General features: G+C 46.4%; 1 protein-coding gene across 1 annotated transcript in view; it reads right to left on the bottom strand.

Moving 5' to 3' along the window:
• COL9A3 (collagen type IX alpha 3 chain) overlaps positions 1–18,559 on the bottom strand; it is a 35,061-nt gene that overhangs the window by 12,807 nt on the left and 3,695 nt on the right. The window contains exons 3-20 of the mRNA XM_030963115.1: positions 16,533–16,568; positions 15,872–15,943; positions 15,562–15,615; positions 11,226–11,261; positions 10,635–10,658; positions 9,673–9,726; positions 9,447–9,500; positions 8,328–8,369; positions 6,828–6,884; positions 5,374–5,427; positions 4,781–4,834; positions 4,300–4,353; positions 3,449–3,502; positions 2,506–2,559; positions 2,072–2,125; positions 1,738–1,791; positions 1,168–1,221; positions 409–453 (exon numbers count right to left, since the gene is read on the bottom strand). Coding sequence (XP_030818975.1) covers positions 409–453; positions 1,168–1,221; positions 1,738–1,791; positions 2,072–2,125; positions 2,506–2,559; positions 3,449–3,502; positions 4,300–4,353; positions 4,781–4,834; positions 5,374–5,427; positions 6,828–6,884; positions 8,328–8,369; positions 9,447–9,500; positions 9,673–9,726; positions 10,635–10,658; positions 11,226–11,261; positions 15,562–15,615; positions 15,872–15,943; positions 16,533–16,568 — 906 coding nt within the window. The remainder of the gene's footprint in view (positions 1–408; positions 454–1,167; positions 1,222–1,737; positions 1,792–2,071; positions 2,126–2,505; positions 2,560–3,448; positions 3,503–4,299; positions 4,354–4,780; positions 4,835–5,373; positions 5,428–6,827; positions 6,885–8,327; positions 8,370–9,446; positions 9,501–9,672; positions 9,727–10,634; positions 10,659–11,225; positions 11,262–15,561; positions 15,616–15,871; positions 15,944–16,532; positions 16,569–18,559) is intronic.

Raw genomic sequence — 18,559 nt, 5'->3', positions numbered from 1 at the left:
CAGAGCAGCTTTGTGCTGGACTGCTCTGGTGTGCCTGAGGTTTTCTTTATCTCACAAGTAGGTGTCAACCTAAAGCTCCATGGAAGTTTTTCTCCTGAGGCGAGGGAAAATCTGCAGAAGGCAAGATGAGATCATTCTGCTCCTGCTGGTGCTCAGCCTTTTGATTCCCAAAGGTCAATCCTCCTCCTGGGACTTTGACTAAAGGATGAGGTTTACTAAACCACTGATGACTCTCCTGTGTCTGAACCAGGTGCCAGCCCAGTTATTTTACCTAATTGCAGCTCTTCAGCCCCAGCAGAAATACAGAATCCATCACTTTGGGGTGAGTCCTCCCAGTGCCCCAAAGCTAAAAAGTCTTGCTGTGACCAGTTTCCCCACCAGACCCCATCATTAGAGAGATTCACTTACTGGTTCACCCTTTGAGCCTTTGATACCTGCTCTTCCAGGCAGACCCTGAAAAAAAATCATATTAAAGCAATGTCAGAAGAAGTGAAGTTATTACATTTGTTATTCTGGTCTGATCTGACACACAAGGAGCGACCTTTGCTTGAAGCAATGGGAGGTTTAGACTTCTGCAGCTTTCACTGTGAAAATTATGATTTCAATGTCTCTCTTGCTGCCCTTGCAGCTCCATGAACACAAATCCTTGGCATGAGAGCAAAGAGCAGGGATGTACAAATGGACCAGCAGCAGCAACACTTTGCACAGCAGAAACCTCTCTCCAGGGGAGTTCAAAATATTCTGCAAATGCAGGAAGAAAGGAATACTTGATCTCTTTTAAATAGTTGGAAATCTGGAGAGATGAAACATTTTGCCAATAAGCACTGGAGTAAGGCAGGGACAGAGCTCAGGATATTACACCCAGATCTTGCCTCCCTCCATAAGGCAAGCACATCAGTGGGATGTGAAAGAGAAAATCCCTCTCAAGTTTAGATTTTAAAGAGTCAGAGAAGCCAACAGGCAGGGAATTACTGTGAGGTGCTGCTCCAGGTGCTCTCCAACCCTGTCTGGCACACTCCTTCTGCAGGGTGGGAAAAGCGCATTTCCCCTTGGCTTAACTAGAGCTCCTTGTGAAACAGCCCAGAGAACGGCCCTGCCCTGTCCCCAGGAAGGATCTCCGCAGGCACACTGAGCCCCCAGGGGTGGCAGGTCCTGCTCCATACTCACGGGAAGTCCATTTGGCCCCTTCTCTCCAGGAGCACCCACAGGAGCTGCGTCACCCTGTGGATAGGGACAGGTTAGGAGGGATCCTCCAGCACAGGCTGGGGACACATTCCCAGACAGGCACTTGTGCTTTTCTCCCTCCCTGTGTGCACAGGACCGAGAGCTGCTGTGTCCAGAGGAGTGAGCACCCACTGGACAGGAGCTCCCTGCAGCTCCCAGCCCTCCCTGGCAGCACACGTTCAGTGTTCCTGCAGGAGCTCTGCTCAGGAACCAGGCAACTGACAGCACCTTGTCTCCAGGCTACTGAAATCAGCTCTGAAAAGGCGTCTCTGAAGGCCTGGAGTCAGCCAGCAGGAACCACTGAGTCCAGGGGCACAGCTGAGCTTTCATCATTTGTGCACCTCCCTTCTTTAGGGAATTCCCTCGGGATTAACTAACAGGGGAATTTCACTCTCCTTCACTCGTGACACTATCAGAAAACTTTTAAAAAGGAAAAGCTTTCCAGCCAAGCTTCCTGAGGGGAATTGCAGTCTGAGGAACCTTCCCTGCAGTGTTAAGCAGGACTTTACAAACCTTCTCACCATCGAGTCCAGGAGCTCCATCCCGCCCATCCTTGCCAGGCATCCCCTGCAATCATGGACAGACAGGTTTAGGTCAGAGGAGGCTCTGTGGTTTGCAAAATTCACATCAAAGAAGCTTTGGCAACGAGTCCAGCTCCAGTTGTGCTGGGAGATTTTCACTTGCAGCAGTACAATTGTGGCTTAGCCCAGCTGGGCTTGCACAGAGAGCACAGAGCAGGAGTCTGACAGCAAAAATGGCAAGGAGCAGATTTTTGCCTGTTCTGTTTGATCTCCTCATCTGCAAGCAAGACCAACAGCAAGACCTGCATCCTGCTTAGCTGACTTACAGGTTCTCCTATGAGCCCACGAGCCCCTGGGTTTCCTTTTGGTCCAGGTTTACCCTAGAAAACAACAATAAATCCTGAATTAATTAACCTGAAGAACAGTCAACAAAGACAATGCTCAAATTCTGTAGGGATATTTCATTCCATTTCAGCTGTGTCCTCTCTGTCCACATAAATTTGGAGGTTTTGGACACAGCAGGAAACCAGCCCAGTGCTGGATACAACACCTGGAAAGATCCTTGATCATTTCAGGGGATGGAAATGTAAGATCTGCTCCTGTGCTCCAGGCTGTAGCAGCACTTGGACACTTTAGAGTTAAGCATCTCATTTTTGAGATGAGGCTTCCATCCCTTTCAAGCAAATGAAGGGGGCACAAGCCATAATAAACCTGTGGAACAGTTTCTGGACTGGAGCAAAGGGTGTTTGGCTGCACTTACAGTGTCACCTTTGGGCCCCCGGAATCCCTGAGGTCCTTTGCTCCCTTGGTCTCCCTGTGACAGAGGAGGAAAAGCCATTGAGCATCTTCATCACACAGCGGCAGAGATTGCTGCTTTGGGGTGAAATGAGGAGGGTTTTGTGCTGTTTGCTTTGGTTTTTGCGCTGTTTGCTTTGGTTTTTGTGCTGTTTGGTGGTGCCAGCAGAGGTGTGAGCACACACAGTCCCCCGAGAGCTGGGCTGCCCTTTCTCAGTGACTCCCCAATTCCTGACACCCCTTCTGCAGCAGGCACCTTGCCAACAATCCCTCAGGGCAGACACCATCTTCCCCTTCATTTAATGAAGCAATTTCTTTAAGCAGAAACAGAGTGGGAGAAAAGCTTTAATATTTACTGTCCAGAGCCTGCTGGGTGTAATGAAAAAAAAGGTTTGGTGAGAAAGCACCTCATTTTGTTTTAGTTTGGATGAATTTCTCCTATAATTGCAAGACTAGGGAGGGCTCCCCAGAGGGTGGTGCTGCAGAAGGATGGGGATTGCATCCTCAGCACACAGCTATTCCTGCTTGGAGCAAAAATCCTTGAGAGCACCTGGGAACAGAGCAGGCTCAAGGGATGTAAGCTCACAGAAGGGCTGATTCTTCCTCCAAAAGTAATGGATATTCCCTTCTCCAGGGCTTGCCCACAGCTGCTGGTGCTCAAGGCAGAGCAGTGAAGCACAGAGCAATGGAAATGTGGTGAATTTATTCTGGTGTGGGGCATGGCAAAGGGAGAGACATCCTGAGGTCTGGGTCAGGTAAAATGACACTGCTCTGAGCGGAGGGAAAGGGAAAAGGGAAAAATCTGCTGGAGGTGGCCAGCACAGCCTCTGCTCACTGCAGCAGAGCTCAGGAAGGAGGAATAAACCAGGCTGTGGAGGGCAGGGCCACAGAGAGCCCGGGATACATACAGCTCTGCCTGGAGGTCCTGGGATGCCAGGTGGGCCCCTGAATCCAATGTCACCCTGCAGAGGACAGACAGACAGACAGACATCATTGTGAGCCTGGGCTTGGCAGAGGGTGAAGTAACAGAATCCCCACCTTGCAGCACAACCTGAGAAAACACAAAAGCCCTGGAAAGACAACCCTGTATCTCCTGCTGATTTGCAGGACAGACTTGCAGACAATCCCACTCTGAACAAAGGGTTTCACTCTGGATCTCCCCACCTTTGCACCTCTGATACACTGACAGCATTCATGGCCTTGCTATCTTGATAACACTCTTGCTCCTAAATAAATGCAGGACTTCATCCTATTCAAAACCATTCAGCCTCTGGGCTGCTGGTCAAGGGACTGTGACAGGAGTCCAAAGCTTCAATGAGCTGGAGATTGACCCTGTTCTCACTGAGGAGCCTTTTTGTGTCCTGAAAACCTTTGTCCATCACTGAGTCTGGCTTTTTCTTATAAAGAGACAGACAGAAAGTGAAATGTTCATTAAATATTTCTCTTTTTTTCTTTTTTTTTTTTTTTTTTTTTTTTTTTTTTTTTTTTTCTCCAAGATTCTATAGCACTGTCAGCTGCCTTTTGGTTGGAATGATTCAGTCTGGCTGGGGCTGACCCTGCCAGTCCCTTGGGTGTGTGGATTCTTGGATTCTCCTGACTTTGGGAGGTTGTTCTGATGGAGGGCTGCAGGGAACAGCCCACACTTTCTACCTTTGCAAGTTTCCCAGTGGGATTCAGCAAGGACAAGTGCCACTGGCATCTCTCAAAAGACAAACTGGTGGTGGAGAGGAAAAGGAAAAATCACAAGTTTTTTTCTTACTCTGTCGCCAGCTGGACCCATTGGACCAGGGAGGCCTCTCAGTCCTCTTGGGCCCTAATTAAGGAAACAAATCAGTTCAAACTCAATCACTGTTTGTGTAACCAAGGTGACTCCACATGACAAGGCCAGGGGAGAGGTGGGAAGGGAGAAGGGAGAAGGGAGAAGGGAGAAGGGAGAAGGGAGAAGGGAGAAGGGAAAGGGAAAGGGAAAGAGGGGAAAGGAGGAAAGGGAAGAGGGGGAAAAGGAAAGGGGGAAAGGGAAAGGGAAAGGGAAAGGGAAAGGGGAAAGGGAAAGGGAAAGGGAAAGAGAAGAGAAGAGAAGAGAAGAGAAGAGAAGAGAAGAGAAGAGAAGAGAAGAGAAGAGAAGAGAAGAGAAGAGAAGAGAAGAGAAGAGAAGAGAAGAGAAGAGAAGAGAAGAGAAGAGAAGAGAAGAGAAGAGAAGAGAAGAGAAGAGAAGAGAAGAAGAGAAGAGAAGGGGTTACCTGCAGGCCAACACTGCCAGGAATCCCTGGAGGGCCTGGAGGGCCAGGGTTACCCTGGGACAGAAAAATCAATCAGACAGAAGGAGGGACAACAGGAGCCTGCAAACACAGCCAGGGACAGCCCCATCTTATTGCTCCTTGAGCTCCCTCTCTCCCTCCTTCCCTCCCAGGTTTCTCTTCAGAATTTGTTTCTACATTGTAGACAATTTCTATGTGCAAGAGCATTCAGATCCGTCAGGATTTTATCCAAGTGATTAAAGCAGGAATTTATCCAAGTGATTATCAGTCAGGAATTTATCCAAGTGCTCAAAGCAGGGTTTTTCCTGAGCTGACATCCCTGCATGGCAAAGAATAGCTGTTAACTCAAACTGATTTCAACATGATGATCCTTGGAAAGGTGAATTTTCCTGGGGAGTCAGCACATGGTCCTACAGGGAGAGCAGTGGAACCCAATGCACTTCAGCCAAAGTAACTGCTCCTCGTTCAGAAACAGCCTCATTCCTCCCTGCCTCCTTGAAAAAATCCCTTATTTCTTTTTCAAGGTGTTATTAAAGAGAAAAATCCTCCCATGTTACTTTTAAGTTTAAGTTTACCTTTTCTCCTTGTTTTCCTACTTCACCAGGCTCCCCTTTGTGACCAGTGTGTCCCTAGAAATAAGAGTTGTGATTATTCACACCCCAGTAGAGTCTTGTTTAAAAATTAGGTTTGGTGAGACAGCTGTGAAACCTGAACCCCGCCTCCCAAATGACTTTCAGAGAAAGCAGTCTGTAGGTGTGCTGTGAATGGAGATCCCTCCTGGGGGAGGCTATCAGGTACCAGAGCCAGAATTGATGCAGGTCCTGAAAATGCCCAGATTTGGGTTTCCAGAGTGACTTGCACTAAGCTCATGGTCTGGATGCAACTCTCAAACACAGAGACCAGAACTCAACTCCCATCACCCCAGAAAACGGGGATGAGTCACTCCTGAGAACCCCATTCTGCATGTTTAACCTCCCTTTTCACATCATCTTTAATGACTGCATCATCAAGCTTTCAAAGAAATCCACGTCCCACTGAGAGCTCTCACACAAGCTCTGACTCACTTTGTGTCTTGGCTCTGTTCCTGCGGCTGTGGGAGAGACCCAGGCTCATCCCAGCCATGGCAGATGTTATTCCTCACCACAGCAAAGGTCCTGGGCACCATTTGCATCATAATTGGAGAGTTTCACTGGGTTTTCCATTGCATGAGCTATGAATTTTGAGCAGCTATCCCTAAACATTTTATATTTGTAATGATATTTATGACTCAGTGCAGAGCCCAAGCAGACGGGGAAAGTGGGAAAGGTCACTCCAGGAGGAGCTGAGAGCATTTCCCAGGAGTTCTCCCACTCACTGCCAACTTCTAAATCCTGCTAAAAGAACTTGAATCACTTTTTACTTTGTCTCACTGCTGGAGTCCATAACTGCAAAGACATGGAGGGGACAGAGGAGGAATGTTTAACTCCTAAGGGCTGAAAATTTACATACCAGAGGCCAACTAAATAATTCTGTTTAAAATATTTAAACATAAATCTGCCCGCTGCTACACTGGCTATAAAAACAACAATTAAATTGTATTGTATTAATTATGCAAGTTACATTTTGCAGTTTAAGAACTGGTGAGGTTTTTCCAGCTCTCAGCACCTGGTTTTTGAGGCAGCCCTGAACTGCTGCCCCTGTTTGTTCCTGTCCATCAGCTCTGCCCCACTGGCCTTGCAGGGGTTTTTAATCTATGCCAAGGGTTAAATTTCATGTGTCGGAATAAATGCAAATGCATGGCTGCTTTGGGAGCTGTGGAGCCTATATGTAGAGACTGTATATCTATATATAGACATATTATATATATATAATTTAATAAGCCTATATGTAGAGACTGTATATCTATATATAGACATATTATATATATATAATTTAATAAACCTATATGTAGAGACTGTATATCTATATATAGACATATTATATATATATAATTTAATAGCGGTGTTTATTTTGGGACACAAGTCTGGAATTGCAGGTGATGTTTCCTTACCTTGAAGCCTGGCATTCCTGGGGGGCCTGGGGGACCTGGTGGGCACAGAGCTGGGCACTGCAGGGAACAGAAACACTTTGGTTTAACAGGCACACAGCACACCCGGGGAGGCTGGCTTCATCCAGGAGGTGAAAAAGTCGTGTGGATTTTGGCTCTAAATTCACTAAATCTAATGGAATCACAGCACCATGGGTTGACCAACATTTCCCTGTGGAACAGGGTCCTAGAGGTCCACACAAAATAATGATTTATGAATGCTCTACTCCACTTTGAACATGGACTGGGAGCCTTTCTGAAGGCTGACAGTGTCCACAGCCCAAAATGCTGAAGAACCCAGTGAAGCTGGATCAGTTTCTTTAAATCATGAGGACCATAATTAATCCTCTGCATTAACTGACCCCTAATGATTTCCTTTAGCCAACTCCTTAAAAGAAACAAGGACAGGCATCAGAGTTAATTGAAGGGCACCAATAACAACCAATACCTATAAGCTGATATCTGCAGATATCCAGGGGTGGGAGAGCCCCTGGAGGGAACAGACCAGAACATGCATGGAAATTTAATGAGGAAAAGGCCATAGCCTTGAAACTTTACAATAGCTCTTAATTTGTTTTGTTGTTTGTTTTTTTTTTTCTTTTAATACAACTTCAGGCAGCACCTCTGTAGCAAAAATTTAATTTTGCAGTATATTCCACAGGGTAACTTAAATTAAACATGCAGAAATAGCACCATTTCCTATTAACTGCCGTGTGATGTGCCATCAGGCAGTCTAAACTGACTCGGAGCTTTTTTTGGGACATGCCAATTAGGAAACCAGAGAAGCTGTCACAACAACAGCTGTGAAATCTGCAAATGCCACTTCCATCATTCCTGGACCCAACACTCCTTTGGTTCCCCCAAGAGAAAGGGACCAGGGCTTTCTGCTGAGGAAGGAAGCCTAAAAAAATTCTGAATGTGTCCATGGAACCAGGGCCATCAGCCCTGGAAACAAACAGGGCTGCACACTCTGCCTTTCCTTGGCAGAGCAGGACTGGAAGCATGGAAAGCTGTTGTCTGTTACTAAATGCTGGACTTGTTTAGCACGTGAAGAATGCATCCAAAACGTGCATTTTGGGAAGCAAAAATTGAGGGCAAAATCAAAGACTGGTTTGGGTTGGAAGGGACCTTAAAGCTCATCCCATTCCACCTCTGTCATGGGCAAGGACACCTTCCACTGTCCCAGGCTGCTCCAAGCCCTGTCCAGCCTGGGCTGGGACACTGCCAGGGATGGGGCAGCCACAGCTTCTGTGGGAAATCTGTTCCAGTGCACATCTGCCCCCCTGAATAAACATTTCAGTCCAGGAGACACATACCCCACTCTGATAAGGTGATTTAAACCCACTCCTGCAGGTCTGAGCACTGCATGTTAAATGGTCTGACACTCCCCCAGCTGTGCCAAACAAAAGTCACATCAGGGATTAAACCAAAGCAGATTTCCATGCTACATAAAGAAAAACTTACCTGGAGGTCTCCACCACCATCAGGAAGGGCACCTGGAAGACCCTGCAATTCAGGGAATGGTGGCTTTTAAACACAAGGCAAACACAATTTCTAGGACAATTTTTACAGACCCAGCTCAGCTGGATCAGCACAATGCAAACACAGACCCAAGAGCCCAAAATGCTGCCCTGAACCTGCAGAGTTCTGAGCTGCACCAGTCCCCAAAAGCAGACACAGCAGGGCTGAAACCATCCCTGGGGATGCCAGGGACGACTCTTGAGCCTGAGGTGAGGAAGGCAGCAATTAGAGAAGAGCAGATGAGCCTGGCTTCATCCTGGCCCTGGGAAAGACCCCTCAGTCCCACTGTCCCACACGGCAGAGAGGCCACAGCAAACCCAAAGCAGGGACTGTCACAGACATCTTTTATGAGAAATCCTTTCCTTAGGATTTTTCCTCCTGAGAAGCTGAGAGGCCTCAGGAACAAAATGTAAACAATGGTTATCTGTTGCTGTGGAATGCAACAGGTGCATCTGTGATTGGTCTCATGTGGTTGTTTCTAATTAATGGCCAATCACAGTGAGCTGGCTTGGACTCTCTGTCTGAGACACAAGCCTTTGTTATCATTCTTTCCTATTCTATTCTTAGCTAGCCTTCTGATGAAATCCTTTCTTCTATTCTTTTAGTATAGTTTTAATATAATATATATCATAAAATAACAAATCAAGCCTTCTGAAACATGGAGTCAGATCCTCGTCACTTCCCTCAACCTGAGACCCCTGTGAACACGGTCACACAGGGACTTGACTGCAAGTCCCCCTTGCTGGCCCTGCAAGCACAGATCCTGATCCAAGCAAGCACAAAAACCTTCCTGGAGAGAACAGCAAGCCCACCCCATGCCCTGTGTGCCATAAAGGGGGGGTTCATTGGGTGCCTCCTGACACAGAGCACAAATAACAAACAGGAGATCATCATCAGAACGCCCAAGGGCAGCCAGGGAAAAGTCCCTGCTCTGCTCAGGGCATGGTGTTAATGCCCTGCTGAATGCTCACAGCAGTGGCAACAAATAAAAAGTGTAGCAAGAAAAAAACTCCAGACTCCCCCCAAGAATTTTCTCACATTTATTTGCAAGTCTCAACTTACAGGAGGCCCAGGTGGTCCAGGAGGCCCTGGGAATCCTGGCAGACCAAAAGGTCCCTAAAAGGAGAGGAAAATAGTAAGAATTCCCTTTCAATGTAAATGCAAGGGGATGCGAGGGGTGGCTAGCAAAATATCACTTCAGAGAGAGGTAAGAGACAAAAATTAAACTCATTCTTCTGTGGTTGTGGCACATTCAGTAAATGAGGATTAAATGGTAGGAGAAACTCACAGAAGGGCCCCGAAATCCATGTCCCCCTGGGAGCCCACTGGGTCCTGGAGGCCCCTGTGGAACAGAGAGAGGAGCTTTAATGTCTGTGCTGACCTTGGCACCCCAAAGCCAGGGTGCCCAGCAGCTGGGATGCCTTGAGGGCTGCCTGGAACAGAGGCTGGACGGAGTTAAAGGAACAAAACTGGGATTTATTAAAAGGCCTTCAAAGGATGCACCTTGGGCAGTGCAAGAGCCTGGCCATGGCTACACCCAAGGTGGACCCCAAGTCACAAGTTCTCAGACTTTTATAAGTTTTGGTCCATTTCCATATTGGGGTTAAATGTCCAATTCCAGCTCCAGGTGATGCAGTCCCACCCTCCCAGATTGCTCCCCTCAATTCCCTGTTGTTTGCCCTTTTTGGGGCTGGAGCTCCAGTGGTGTCCTTGGTTCTCAGGCTGGAAAAGGATTGTTTGGTCCAACTAAACTGTAAGGAGAACTTGCTGTCACTTCATATGAAGTTCAGAGCCCCATACTAATGCAGTACAGAATCAGGAAAACATGAAAACTCAAACTGAAGGCATCAGTTGGGCTGTCCCCATCTGCCCATTCCCCCCAAGGAGCTCCATCCTGACCAGCAGCTTCCCAAGGCACATCTTGCTTTTTACTCCAAAAATTCCCCTGGAATTCACTGCCAATCTGCATCCTTCAGGCACAGAGCAGCTCCCAGGAGCCCACCAAACAAAAGCTGCCCCAGGGTTGGTCACTCCCAATGCTTACAAGGTTGCTGTGCCTTGAGTTTATACCAGAGCCAGCTTCCCCAGGGTGGGGACAGGATAAAAACCACACAGGGTCCGTGATCTGCAGGACTCCTGGCACAGTAGAAGGACCTGAGCCCTGGGGTGGGTTTGCAACACTCAGGGTATCCAATAAAATCAGAATCTTAATTTATAATTTTTTTAAAAAAATGTATTCTTATTACTTACTGGAGGTCCTGGTAGTCCTTTGCCCTGAAAACAACATTTGAAACAGTAAAAGATCACTCAGAAAATGGGCACACAGGAAAAACACTGCTAATTTTTTTTTTGTTCTAAGTTTCCTTATCACTCCCTTGTCCCATTATAATGATTATCATTTGCAATCAGAGCAGAGTTTGGATGAATTCTTTTGCTGTCTCTAATAATTTGCATTCCCTTTGCATCTCTGTTACCTATGAGATGTCTATGAGAAAAGAGATGTGTGGGGGCACAAGGGTGGGACATGGAGAGGAAAACAACATTCCAGTTTATCTATTTCTCTTTTTTCTTTTCATTTTAATTTTGATTAGACATTGGGTAATGTCTTATAATTGTGATGGCATTTGATATGTCAATCTGTATCCCAAGCTGGTTTGCTTTTAGAGCACCTCAGAGAATAAAACCAGGTCTGTACATAATTAAACATTTCAAACAATATATTCACTCATTCAGGCTTTCATCCTTTTGTTTGGGATACAAAGCTTCCCACCCTCTCTTGGTGGTGGCTTTGGCACAATATTCCACATTTTCATCACACGAGCTGCTCTGGGAGGTACTCACAGCTGGTCCAGGTGGCCCAGCAGGTCCTAATGCACCCTGTGGGAATAAAACAGGAAAAAATCAGCAGGGATAGAAACCTCCACATGGGGAGTCACCAAGGCCTGCTCTCCTTGGCTCCAATCTTTGCTTGGAAACTCCAGCACTGTCTTGCAGAAGCAGGACACAACTGGAGATGCTCAGCTGAATTCACACACACAAGGACAAAAATTTATGGATAATTACTCTGGAATTCCCAGCTGGCCTCAGATGAACATCTAAAATATCCTCCATGAATATCTAAACGTTCATAACCTGAATTCTATCTACTTGAAATATTCTCATTCATAATACATTCATATTGTAGATCCAATTACTAAGTTTCCTAAAACTATTAACTAAATTTGGATTTGTTCTAGTGAATTTTATTAATCCATCTATTTTCCTTTCAAGCAAAGCCAAAGATTTGGCAGCTTCTGCTTCTTCCCTTGCTTCCTTGGCAACTCCCCCATCTCCTTTTCCCAGTTTGCATTCCCACTCTTAGGCTTGGCTGGATCTTGGTGAGCTCATGGCTTAGACTGGAATTAAGTCGCTCTTGAAGCTGTGAAGTTCCTGCTTGACTGAAGATAAGAACACAGAGAGACCTCCTTAACCCCTTGGCCGCATGGCAAAGCTGCCAGCAGGCTGTAACATTCATTATGGGTGATAATTCTGAAACAGCATCCCAGGATGGTTTGGGTTGGAAGGGACCTTAAACTCATCCTGTTCCACCCCTGCCATGGGCAGGGACAGCTCCCAGGGCACCAGGACAAAGCAGGGAGATCTCCTTGCACAGGGACAAAGCTTGGCCGAAGCCCAAAGCTCCTTCCCAAGCATCCCCAAAATGCTGCACAGAAACATCCTGAGGAGATTTCCTGAGCTGGAATTAAAGGGTGTCTGCCCCTGGGAGCAGGAGAACAAGAATGTCCCAGCACACACAGCTCCCCAGGGATGACACCTGCCCTCTGCTCCTGTTCTGTGGGCCTGAGACACAAACTTTAAAGAATTTAGGGATTTTTAGAGGAGCTGAGGTTTTAGTTAGAGATAGGCTTTATTGGAGTTAATAAAAATAAATGGGTAGGCCTTGATGAAGTTAAGAGTTAGTAATTAACTAATAATTGATTGCTTGTCAACAGAATGTTTGGTTAGCTGGGTTTATAATGAAGAATGTAGGAACTGATAAATAGCTTTTAGGAACATAAGACAATTGTGGCCTCCTCTGTTCTGAAACCAATTGAAGAGGGGGAATGGGAGTTCTACCAAGGGTTCATTTGTCATATTTGCATTGAAAATGAAGAAGAAGACTTCATTTACCTCCTCATTTTGGGACCCCTCCCCATGAAAGGGACCACTGACCCATTTCCAGGAACAAACCAGGCATGCCTAACAGCTTTTGAACTAATTACCATAGGAAGCAGGGAATGGGATGTACCAAAGTTATGAATATGTATTTGTATTTTGGGTATTCAATACTTGTATAGATAAAAAGCATCTGAAATCACCTGTAAATCAATACTTGTATCGATAAAAGGACTCTGTAATGACCTGTAAATTGCAGGGTGTATTTGGGAGTTATCCCACAATAAACACACACTTTCTAACTCTAAACTGTTAGAGAGTTTTTGCCCGTCACAGTTGGATATCGGTACTAGATCAATATCCATATTTTTTAACAAATCAGGCCAAAGGAGGTTAGAAATGTTTTCCCTTGTTAAGCCTAAGGAGAAAGACACAGAGGACCCAAGGCCTTGTTAAGAGTGGTCTTGTGAGCAGAGGACAGTAATGCAATAAAAACCAGCCATGCTGTGAATGTCAGCTCATTCATTTCTCCTGCTGCAGGTTACTCTGCTCTGCCCACAGTCACTTTTATCTGCAGGCTAAAAATCCTCACAACTGCTGCTGGCTGTAAGGGACCAGCTGGGATCTCCTCCTGCAAGGAAAACATTGGATTCCTGGCACCTCCCCACTTGCACCCAAATTCTGAAAGCAGCTGCATCGCCCCTTTCTGCTTTGTCCAACAGGCCAGAAAGATGGCAGAGCACCCAAAATGCCAAACTTTGGCCCTTTACTCTCTAATTCTGATATCTTGGAGGGTGTAAGGTGCAGAATGCAGCGGTGAACATTCCTGGTAAGGTAAGAGATTGTGAAATCCCTGAATGAGCTGATGCTACTGCCTTAAGGCAAAGGAGAGACTCTAATTTACATCTCAATTTTAATAACATTGTCTGACTCGACTCGTTCTCCTGGTAACAATGTTCTTTCTCTTTTGATTAGAAAACACTATCATCATAATTTTTCATTTTGTAGCAATTTACCCTGTGAATAGACAGCTATGGAGCATAGAAAACACTTGATTATTATGACATTCATAAATAGAAGTGAATAATTATGTTTTCCTTATTGCTTTCATTGGAAAGCAACAAACTTCAAAATGGCCTTTGAGAACTTTCCAATGAAGGACACCAGTATCGAACATGGAGATCAGGACCCAGCTAAAAATAAAGAGGTTTTAAAATTGAAAAAACAAGTAGACTTGATCTAATCAGTCTTTAAGAAGAAGCAGAAGAAAAGCTAATGGATGCTGAGAGCAGCAGGAGATATTTAAGATAAAAACTTTTTGGAAACGTTTGGCAATAAATCATTACTGAAAACTGGCTTCCATGAGCCCACTTCCCTATGCTAAACAGCTTTGCTCTTAGACACTCCAGTTGAAAAAATTAAGCTTATTTGGAAGAAATCAGAGGTTAAGCATGAATTCAAACCCACAGCAATAAGTAAACAGCTTATTTCAGTGAGTCCTGCAAGACTGAGATATGTTCTACAAGACAGGGAGGAAAAAAAGCCAAGCTAACAATGCTGTCCATTTAGAGTGCTAAAGTTTTCAGAGGCCCTCTCTTTTCCCAGGTTTTTATCAGACCAATTAAAGCAATTTCCCAGATGGACCAGTGACCTTGAAAAGCTCCCATAAATGAGGAGGGGTCCCAGGTCTGCCCCATGCTGCCAGACTGAGTTACAAGAAAGGGGAGAGCCCAGCAAACCCGAGCGTGCAGCGAGGGCGGCTCTGCCTGTCTGGGGCAGCCAGAGAGGAATTCCTGTGCCCAAAAATCACCTGCTCAATTACCCTGCAAGGCAGGAGCTGTGTGCCAACGTGGGCACTGCCACCCAGCCCCAAAAAGGGCTCAGAACTGCTCACAGCCTCCCACGGGTGCCCCTGAGCTCCCCTCCTTTAAAAATCAGGGATCTGTTCCCAGATGCTGCTGGGCTCTTGTCACAGAATGCCTGAGAGGGGCCAGGATCTCTGGGGAGAAAGATGGGCACAAGGGACACAAAAGGAGTGGGGTTTAGGGTGGAGGTGATGGACACAGGCTTGGAGCTGTGACCAGGATATTTGGGTCCTGCCACACAGACTTTGCCTGTCACATGGCAAAGGAAGAGGAGCATGCCACAAATACATGGTTGTACTGCTCACCCCCTTAAATAACTCACAGATTTTTTAGATTTGAGTAAGTCCTTGGGCCAGCAAGTGGATTATTGGGATTTACTGAACAGGTGACAGAAATCCAGCCCATCACTACAGCCCTAATTCCAAGAGGCCAGCAAGCCAGCTGTGGGCACAAGCCTTATATTGCCATCTGGGAGACAGGAGAACAGCCATGCTGGATCACAATCTGTGCTGAGAGGCTCATTAATGGTTATTCCTTAATGTCACAGGGAGGCCTGAGAGGGGAGATGACTGTGGATGATCTGAAGGACATCTGTATCATCTCTGGCTGCTGTTCCTCTGTCCCTGTGGTGCCCTTCAGCAGAGCTAGAATATGCAGAAAGCAGAAAAAACCTCTTATTTCTTGCTAGGCTGGCTGGGGAGCACTATGGCAACTAACAATGCAACCATATGGACAGTTCCAGAAATAATAAAAGGCAAAAGTTCAAACAATTGATACACAGTAACATTAATTATAAACAACACAGATCTACCAACTCAGACTGCAAATAAAGGCCAAAATAACTTCATTTTGATAAACTTCACAACTGAGTCTGTTAACTGCTTCAAGAAACTTTTTGGATACTTGAAATATCCCCAATACAGCCACCACTGAGGCAACCCAAGCAGGTTCAAAGCCATGTGAAAGAAAGATGGATTTCATGCTCGGCCTAATGAAAAGCCACCTGGGGCTGCATTTCAAGGATCCAAGTATTCTGCAAGGGTTTGCATCAGAATCAGCACTTGAATATCACCAATCTACTGCAGAATGTGAAAATCATCCCCACACTCAGTGACAATGAGCATTTAAAGGGACTTAGGATCTAGTGAGGTACTCACACGGTCTCCTGGAGGCCCATTTGGGCCAGGTGGGCCATCAGTTCCTGTTAAACCCTGTAAAAAAAACCCCAAAAGATCAACAGAGTGACATTCTGTCAGCAACACATCTCAAAATTGTTCTCTTATTCCTTAATTCAGCCTCGAATGTCTTCTCCTTCAATTTCTCCTGACACGCAAGACACGGATGTGGGTCCAGGACTCCCATTCCTTCTCCAGTAGGCACAGAGAAGGCTGATGAGAAACATCAGGAAAACTCTCCTGCCTGGCTGTAAGCTTTAAAAAACCTAAGAGAAGATGACAAAATACTCACATCCACTCCAGGAAGGCCAGGCAACCCAGCTTCACCTGCAGCTCCAGCCTTCCCTGGTGCACCTTTTGGCCCCTACATGAGGGAAACAGTCAATTACTGTAACAAAATAACAGGAGAAACACGGCAAGGATGCAAGGATGGAAGCTGATTTGTTGATGTGTTTATCTTACACCATGCAACATGGGAGAATCCCATGAAGAGAGGTGAATCTTGCTGTGAATTCATATCCAAATCCTAAATTCCAGTGCTTTGGCTCATTCCCACGTGCTCACAAGCTGCTCTTAGTAGGGGTAGGAAGGGATGCAGTAAGTGGCCAGAGCAAAGGGCTCTCCCTGGTACAGGTTTGAGCACCCCTGCCAGGCTGAGGGGCTGCAGCAGACTCAGAGCAGTGCCAAAAATGACCATGTAATGTGGCTTGGTGCCATGAGCACCTGTCCCCATACAGGTGATGCACAAGCTTTATCTCACTTTATTCATTAATTCAACTTTCATTCTGCTTCACTGATAGCAATGAAGCAGGAGAACGTGTTTGCCCCCTGAGCATCCCCACTCCTGGGAATTCTGTGGCAGGTGAAGAGGAAAACGAGGCTCTAAGTGCCAGCTCGTGTGCTGTGTCCTCTTGAAAGGGTGGAAAAGTCAATACCAAGCAGGAAACACTTACTGGTGGGCCTGGCAAACCAGGAGGGCCTGGCTCTCCCTAGAGGAAAGAGAAAAAAGCGTTAGTGCTGAACCTTTGCTGACCTTTTCCAACAAGGGTGCTCCCAGCTGCACTCAAACCTCTCCTCGTGCCCCCTCCAAGATTTACCTGGCTCAGTCTCATGAGCTGATGCTCTGAACCCTGCTGCCCCCTAAGCCTGGGTAGCCTTGTCCATCACCTGCAGTAGCAGATTTGGGGAAATCCACATGCCCAGCCCCCCAGAGAGAACCGCTGCTCCTGAACATTGCCCCCAGCTCCTTCCAGACATGGTTAGAGTTTATTTGCACTTGGGATGGGCTGCAGGTGGGGCAGGGAGGAAGCTGGATGGGTGTCACAGCTTCCAAACATCTTCCTGGTGATACAGGGATCAATTCAGCTTTGCAGGGCACAGCATGGAGCCGTGGTACTGCCAGGAGCTGGGGATTACCACAAAGTGAAGAAGGAACAAACTGTCTGCAATGATTTCCTTCATGTGGCTAAACTTGGACAGGGAAAGCAAACAAGCACAGCCCCCAGCTGATTTCCACCTGATCCAATTGCACAATCTGCATTAAACACAATTTTCATACAATATTTCAAAAGCACTCTATTTTTTCTCTATTGTAATAAAAAGAAACTTTTAAGAACAGCATTAAAGGTGTTTGTGAGACAACATTTTGTGAGTCTTTAATCACTTCTTCCAGCTCAGCCAGTTGTAATGCCATTCATGAGAGTGTGTGGGGACTCCAGGCAAAAATTTGTATTTTATTGTTAGGCCCCAAAAGAAGCAAACTTGTGAAGAGCAGGAGTTTGACTGGAGCTTGGTTTCCAAGTCATCCCACAGAAAAACACTTTGTGTCCCTGTCCAGAGGGCACCCTGCCCTCCTGGCTTTAGGGTAAGTGCCCTGAATGTTCTGAGAGCTGCTGTGGGTGAGCAGAGGGGAAGGGGCAACCCTGGGAGGAGAAAATCTCCTTGGAAGAAGGGTGGTTATTAACAGAGCAAGGCTGGAAATAAAACAGCATCCCTCCCTCCATGGGGCTGCTCATGAGGAGGCAGGAGGTGAATGCAGAGCTGTGGGATTTACAGCATGTTTTATATTTACTGGGAGGGCTGGGGGCAAATCCCTCCAGCCTGGAGCTGCTCAGGATTTCAGTCCTGAACCACTGACTGACCAGAGGGGCCCTGAACAGAGGCATCTTTATGCTCTGACTTGCTGAAGCAACTCCTTCAGTGTCCTTTGCCCACAGCCTTTCCATAAATAGTTATCATAGCAGGCTGGGGAAGGTTGCCTGCCCAGGAAATGAAAGGAGCAGTTCTTTGGCAATGAAAAGGCAGGAAAGGGCTGCAGGGGTGGTTTGCTCCCTCCTCCAGCACCTGGGATTGCCAGCCCCTTGCATTTTTCCTTTCCTCTGTGGTGGGAATCTGCACAGGGAGGTCACAGCACCAGCAAAAAATGCTGGGGGACCATCTAAAACCTTGATCCTGCTGTGGTGGGCCCCTGCAGGACCCTGCAGGAGCACCAGAACTTCAGAGAGCTGAATCCAAAGCCTAATCAGGGTTTGCACCCCCAATGCCAGGTCACTGGGAATTAGAGCAAGGGCTGTCAGCAAAAGGAAATGCTCCCCTGGTGCCATGTGGAAGTTTAGTCTTTCTCAGCAAGGCAAGGCAGGAGACAGAAAGCAGAGGGGAAAAAAAAAAAAAGCTTGATTTTTGAAAAGTGACAATTGCTTATGAGCAATTTAGGGAATTACATCTCCAGAAATAATTCACAGGAACTTGTCACTAATTCTTTCCATCAAAACATGCTGTTTCTAGTCTTGGGAGAGAGATTTTGCTTGTTACTGGGTATGAAACGAGAAGCTTGTTAAAGGCTTTAATTATAAAATATTTCAGAGGCACTTAATGTTGCAGCTGCCCCAGAAAGGCAGGGATGAAAGCTGGACCTTTGAGAAGCTGTGCTTGTGGAGTTCATCCAAGGAGATATCCTGAATAATGCAGCTGCATGCTCTGC

This window comes from Camarhynchus parvulus, chromosome 20 (assembly GCF_901933205.1).
Source record: "Camarhynchus parvulus chromosome 20, STF_HiC, whole genome shotgun sequence".
In the NCBI taxonomy this organism is placed as follows: Eukaryota; Metazoa; Chordata; class Aves; order Passeriformes; family Thraupidae; genus Camarhynchus; species Camarhynchus parvulus.
This window is presented reverse-complemented; position numbering and strand designations above follow the sequence as displayed.